Source organism: Paramacrobiotus metropolitanus, unplaced genomic scaffold (genome assembly GCF_019649055.1).
Source record: "Paramacrobiotus metropolitanus isolate TYO unplaced genomic scaffold, Prichtersi_v1.0 Parri_scaffold0000277, whole genome shotgun sequence".
NCBI lineage: Eukaryota > Metazoa > Tardigrada > Eutardigrada > Parachela > Macrobiotidae > Paramacrobiotus > Paramacrobiotus metropolitanus.
Genome location: NW_026570497.1, coordinates 3,804 through 9,966, shown reverse-complemented (window position 1 = coordinate 9,966; position 6,163 = coordinate 3,804). Strand labels below are relative to the sequence as shown.

Sequence of the window (6,163 nt, the reverse complement as noted above, 5' to 3'; positions counted from 1 at the left end):
CATGAAAAGATGGGCGTGGCTACTGGCACAGCCTCGCATCCAACTTTGCGCTGTTCTCACTTTTTATCACTCCAAGTCTCCAACAACCTTTTCAAATTTAATTCGAACACCGCCTTCTGTCTAATTTCAACGCTTTCGCACAGAAGTGTCGGCTATTTTCAGTTCTTTGTGACATTTTCATGGATCCTTTTTTCGTCTAATAAATGACTTAAATTGCAGATAATTATAGCCTTGCCATTTACACAGTTGAAGGGTAAAGGTAGCGTCAAGATAGTTTTGGGAGTAGCCATTATCCTAAAGAACGGCAGAAAATAGTAAATTTCAATTTCTAACTGTTGCCGCTCACACAAGTTAAATCGCTCAGAATTTGCGTTTACAAATAACTGCTTGCTTGCTTCGTTTCTGTGAAGTTTTTTTTTCTTTTTTTGCTGATGAACGGCTCTGCTGGACGTTGCGTCGCTGTATTGGTAAATTTGTGACCGAATCATAGCGAAGGTTTTTGTGTTCAACGCTTATGTAAATTTCGGTGTCTATGCGTCGGTCACTGCCACCAAATGCATATATTCACGATAAAGAATGTTTGGTACTGAATAGTGTGAATTTCTGGCTTGGATTATTCTGCTGGAAATTTTGAAAAGGTCACCAACTTACTTAAAAAATCAGCCTTCCTTTATGCCACGTATGTGAGAAGCTCTATACGGTCTACGGATGGTCTAGGGATATACGAGTATGTTGATTTAATCAAAACAGCCAATGGTAACGATTGCATGACTCGTCCTGCCAGCTTGCCAGAATCAGACCCAAGTCAGAATGTCGTACTCGTACTTGGGAAGTTCACATAAAAGCTCTGTGCAGGTTCGAATGTGGTGTCACATTTTCCATTAGTTTAAACTGGTACTACATTTGACCTGAATATCTCTGCCAGTTCTAAGTTCTGTACTGAAACTGCTGTACTGAAAGTTGTTAATAATATCCACTAATGTTCCTCAGTTCGTTCGTCATAAAACCCTAACAAGTATGCGATCCGGTACGGAAAACACTGCCAATTTAGTAACTATAGGAGGTGCAAACTGGAAGTATTATGTACTATCCAGGTCGTCAAAACAGTTTTCAAATCAGTACGACTTTTTGACTTGGGAGATTTGATACCTAGCAGAAAAGTGTGGTTGCGGAATTAAAATATATCATAATCAGCTATACTAAAATATATTATTACTGTACATCAAAAACGGCCACCACAAAATTTTTTGAAGCACAAGTTATAACGTTTATGCTAAACCATGTGGTACTGGATCAGTCATGAGGACTTTCGTAAGTGATGTTGTTTCGCGCATGTCACTATTTGCAACGTACATTCCCTTTTTGCATGAAATGATAATGAGATTGCTGTTCCAGTTAATCAGCATCATGAATTCAAGTCTTTAACACCACATACGATCGGCGGCCGCTCTTCTCCGCACCGCAGGATCATCTGTTGACTTATTGGAATTCCGTTTGGGTGGGCGTCAAGACAAATGCCAGCTGCCTGATCGTCAAAGTAGGACTCTAAAGACAGGATCATGAGTTGGTTGATAATGATCCTGATCCTTTGCGAGACAGCGTTTCCAACGAAATTTCCTCCGAAGCGGGTGCTTTGTCCAAGATTTATCCGCTGAAGCTTAAGTGGCTCCTGGTGGGGTACTCAACCAATGGTTCCAACGGAACGATTACAACCACCGGTTGGCAGCAATCCGCCGCCGGTCTCACTGGGTATTAGCTGTCCCACGGAAGCGGGGTGTGACGAAACATTGACTGCACTCCAAAACAATCCCAAAAAGCTAGCGTAACGTCTATTTCTTGCCTTTGCGCGAACCGCCCCGAGTGTTTGCTCAGCTCCGATGAGCATCGATACAAAACATCTTCCGTCCAACGCGATTATCTACGCCCATATGGAACGCCTTTCAACCGGACAGAACTACGTGTACATGCAACCCAGTGATTACGCCAATTTCACGAGAGCACTCGCTGCAACAGCCGTTGAGAAGATGTTGGGCAAAAACGAGTTCGTCCATGAGGACGAAATGGACAGATTGATCAGCGAAATGTCGGCAGGATCCCGTTTACTATTACCACAACCGATAACTTTACGGCGGATATGTGGGCGGCAACAATTCCGGTGACTGATCGGAGCGACATAAATTACGCCGACTGGATGACGTTCTCAGCCGGTGCGTGCGATGGGTGCTAACCGAGAATGGGATCCCATTCCTGCACCAGCTCCAATATGGCATGCCTATCTAGAGGCGAAGTATGATAGCACAATGGGCTTCGTTGACGGAAAAATTGTATTGAAAACGCTGCCCATGTATCGTGTGAATCAGGAAACGCTTTGTCAGAGTGCGTCCGTATGCAACGGACATGTTTCATTCTCGAGCACTAGCGCCGAATGTGCTGGTGCGCGACCGCGGAATAGCGACGGAATCGTGTTTGATGATGGAACCGTAAGATTGGACTAATCGGAGGAGTCTTTGAATTCGGTTGGAATTTTCCCAGAAAAATCAATGTCATCGAAGCTGATGTCATAGCTCACTTTGAATCTGCCGCTTTTAGAGTCCATCTTATTTTTGTTATTAATGTTCAGTCATTGGTTCAGATGACGGGTGTCATTTCATAATTATTCTAAACTTTTGTTGCGTTCATATTGTCTTCTAAGCAGATACATGCAATTCGAATAAATGTAATGCAATGCCCTTTCAACGCCACCGAACCTTTCAACAACAGCGCATGCAAGCGAAAGCACGACTTGCTATGAAAATTGCCAGTGGAGTAGGCCGACGGAAGTTTGTGTCGTCAAAACGGTGGCTAGCGCTGTGCCGGCAAAATCTTTTTGGGTTTTTTGCCATGCCGCAAACCAGTTTAGTTATTTAAAGACATGACCTTTAACCAGATCTAAAGAACTGCCAGTGAGTCCGCGCATATCTACCAGTGTGCGGACAAACTCTTTCCAGATTATATCTTCCAAGAAGTAGAGGCACTCATAATTAATTACTGTTAACAGCAGCAATGCCGGAATCGAACTTGTTTGCTTTTCGCTTTGGGGTGCCAAAAATGCAAGCTCGCTAGATATTCTACGAATATCTATAATGATGTATGTGGATTGTGGGAGGGATGATGAAAACAGCCGTTGGTAACGACAGTATGACTAGCCGTGCCAGCTTGCTGATTTAGCAAAAGCGTGCGGTTAAGGAACTAAAACCAGTTATCATCAATCAGAAGAACCCTCGAAGCACAATATGTGTCAGTCATAATCTCACATAGTAATGCATGTAATGCATGCACGTTCATGAATAGCATCAGGATGTGGAACTAATCTGCTCTGTAATAAAGTCATTGGGCTGTTACCGACACATCCGCGCCGTTATTTTGCCTAGAGCGTTCTCGGAATTTCAAGCCTAAATCAGCCTCTGTTAGACGCTGTACATAAGCGCAAACGTCGATATGTCGTTCTTTTTTGTGTCATCATTATAACTAAAGCTTTCGCACCGTTGTGTTCTCCGTAAAATGAGCCGCTTTCGGTACTCGGTACTACTCATTTCCCTGCTCGTTTATACAGTTGACTGTGGTGAGTATAATTATCTATCTATACATGACAAACCAGTGTATAAACTTACGAAGTTGTCATTGCAGATAGCGCAGTATCAGGGATAGACAACGCATCTTCCGCCCTCGGTACCACGCAGAACACGGACATTAGTAAAAGAACTTGCTCTAAGGTTTAATCGCATGAGATATTGGTTTCCTTGCATGCAACGTCCAAACGGTTTTTGCATCGCAGATAACACGGTTGCTGCATAAGGAAATCAGTATCTAATGAAAGTTAAATCACCACTAGCCACCAAACAACGTTTTACAAGACATGTAATGATCTTGCTTTCCAGGATCAGTAAACTCGACCCAGAGAACGTTTGAAGTCCCTTACAGGAGCATGCAAATTGAAGCCTTCAACACCACATCCGATAGGACACCGCTCTTCCACGCACCGTTGGCACGTCTGTTACGCCATTATTACGATTCCGCTGCAGTGAGCGTCGAGCCAAATACTGGTTGCCTGTTTGTTACTGTAAAACTCTCTAAACCGTACAATGACAAAGAAGAACCTGTGCGAGATTACGTTTCAAATGAAATTTCGTCCAGAGTGGGCCTTTTCTCCAAGATCTATCCGTTGAAGCTTAAATTTTTCCTGGTGGGGTACACGGCTTACGGCTCCAAGCAAACAATTACAACCACCGGATGGCAGCCCATGACCAGCTATTCACAGTCGGTTACCCTCACAATGAATATGTCTTGTCCAGGGGACGTGGCATGGAACGAAACGCTGTCCGCGTTGCAAAACGACCCTGCGAATTTTGCATCGCGTCTGTTTCTTGCCTTCGCACAAACCGCCCCGACAGTTCGCTCAGCACCGATGTGCATCGATACAAAACATCTCCCGTACGACGCGATTATCAACGCCTCTATGGAACGCCTTTCAACCGGACAGAACTACGTGTACATGCAACCCAGTGATTACACCAATTTCACGAAAACCCTCGTTGCAATAGCCGTTGAGAAGATGCTGGACAAAAACGAGTTCGTCGACGAAGACGAAATGGACAAATTGGTCAGCGAAGTGTCGGTCCTTTTTCCGTTTAGCACCACCACAAGCGACAACTTCACGGCGGAGATGTGGGCGGCAACGATTTCGGCGACCGAGCGGGCAGATATAAAGTTGCGCCGATTGGATGACGTTCTCAGCAGATACCGTACTTGGGTGAGCCTGATGGCTGCAGGTGGAAAATGGGCTCACTCTCTCGCACCAGATCTGTTATGGCGTGCCTTTACAGAGGTGAGGCAGGACAGCAGAATGGATGTCATCGACGGAAAAGCTGTACTGAAAGCGCTGCCCATGTATCGGGTGAATTTGGAAGTGCTCCGTCTAAATGCGCCGGTATGCATCGGGAATGTTTCATTCACGCGCATTAGTGCCGAATATACTGGTACGGCACCAGCGAATGTCGATGAAATCGTGTTGGATGATGGAAACACTCTGAAATGCTCTAATGGGAACGAATGGATTGTTGCGGATTTGAACAATTTCCGTTGCAGTACGTTCAAAACAAATTCGACCACCACTTTGTGATAATTTCAATGCTTTCGCACATCTGTGTTGGCTAGTCTCACCTCTTTGTGACAAGTTCATGGAGTTAGTCATTTACGAATAAAAATATTCAGGCTGCAAATAGTTATACCTTCACTACCAACACAGTAAAAGATCAAAGATTGCGTCAGGGTGGTGGGAATAGCTAGTTGCTAAAAAGCGGCATAAAATACTAAACTTCTGTTTATTACTTAGGCGCCAGTCCAAGTTGAACCACATACCGAAATACGCATATTAATACATTGCTTGGTGTTAAAGGCAGCGTGTGAAATTTACCGAAATACGTATATTAACGAAATAAGGTGTACCGAAATACGAACATTAATACATTGCTTGGTGTTAAGGGCACCGTGTGAAATTTTCAGCATGATGCTGACAACGTCTGGGCTAGACAGTGATTTGATTTGTGTGGGTGTCTATAGTATTTCTTTCCTTGATCTCTGCTAACAACTTGTGAACTCTTAAAAGGTTTGGCCTGGTACATTGCACCAAATTCGTGTACAAGCCAGACTACAAATTGAGCATAAACTAAAACAGCGAAAAAGTCAAAATCACGGCTCGGAAGATGCCTGGTTTCGCCTCTTATATGCTCAATTTGTGGACGCACTGACGGCTTCCTGATCGCCAGCAGCGCCAGAAATTTTTGAAATTTACGCGACCACGTTTAAGTTGTACAAAGGGAGGGTACGGCCTAGTTATATCGTATTTTGGTTCCGGCATCCATAGTCTGGCGCGATGCGCGAAACCAGCGAACGAGTTACCGCAAAAAACGCAAGAAAACTTTATATAAATCAAAAATTCGTAGCCGGACGTTTTTGCCTTAATGTAAATTCGTAGGCGGACGTTTTTGCCAGAGTGCAAATTCGTAGCCGGACGTTTCTGACTGAGTGTAAATTCGTAGCCGGACGTTTCTGCCTGAGTGTAAATTCGTAACAGGACGTTTTTGCCTTAATGTAAATTCGTAGGCGGACGTTTTTGCCTGAGTGT

The 6,163-nt window shown here is 44.1% G+C and overlaps 1 protein-coding gene across 5 annotated transcripts; it reads left to right on the top strand.

Moving 5' to 3' along the window:
* The first annotated feature begins 3,436 nt into the window (after positions 1-3,436).
* Positions 3,437-5,244, top strand: LOC129601791 (uncharacterized). Of its 5 annotated transcripts, none has more exons than XM_055500688.1 (3): positions 3,437-3,601; positions 3,667-3,708; positions 3,918-5,244. In XM_055500688.1, exons 1-3 carry the CDS (start codon positions 3,541-3,543, stop codon positions 5,156-5,158), a joined length of 1,344 nt encoding a protein of 447 aa, XP_055356663.1. In that variant the 5' UTR covers positions 3,437-3,540; the 3' UTR covers positions 5,159-5,244. The 5 variants fall into 5 exon arrangements, with proteins under 5 accessions (XP_055356663.1, XP_055356660.1, XP_055356664.1 ...); XM_055500685.1 differs by having other exon boundaries at positions 3,667-3,732; XM_055500689.1 differs by having other exon boundaries at positions 3,667-3,752.
* The last annotated feature ends 919 nt before the right edge of the window (positions 5,245-6,163 follow it).

Coding starts and splice junctions, on each gene's coding strand:
- LOC129601791 (XM_055500684.1), top strand. CDS start 3,541: ATGAGCCGCTTTCGGTACTCGGTACTACTCATTTCCCTGCTCGTTTAT. Junction 3,602..3,654: donor CGTTTATACAGTTGACTGTG/GTGAGTATAATT, acceptor AAACTTACGAAG/TTGTCATTGCAGATAGCGCA. Junction 3,733..3,917: donor CACGCAGAACACGGACATTA/GTAAAAGAACTT, acceptor CTTGCTTTCCAG/GATCAGTAAACTCGACCCAG.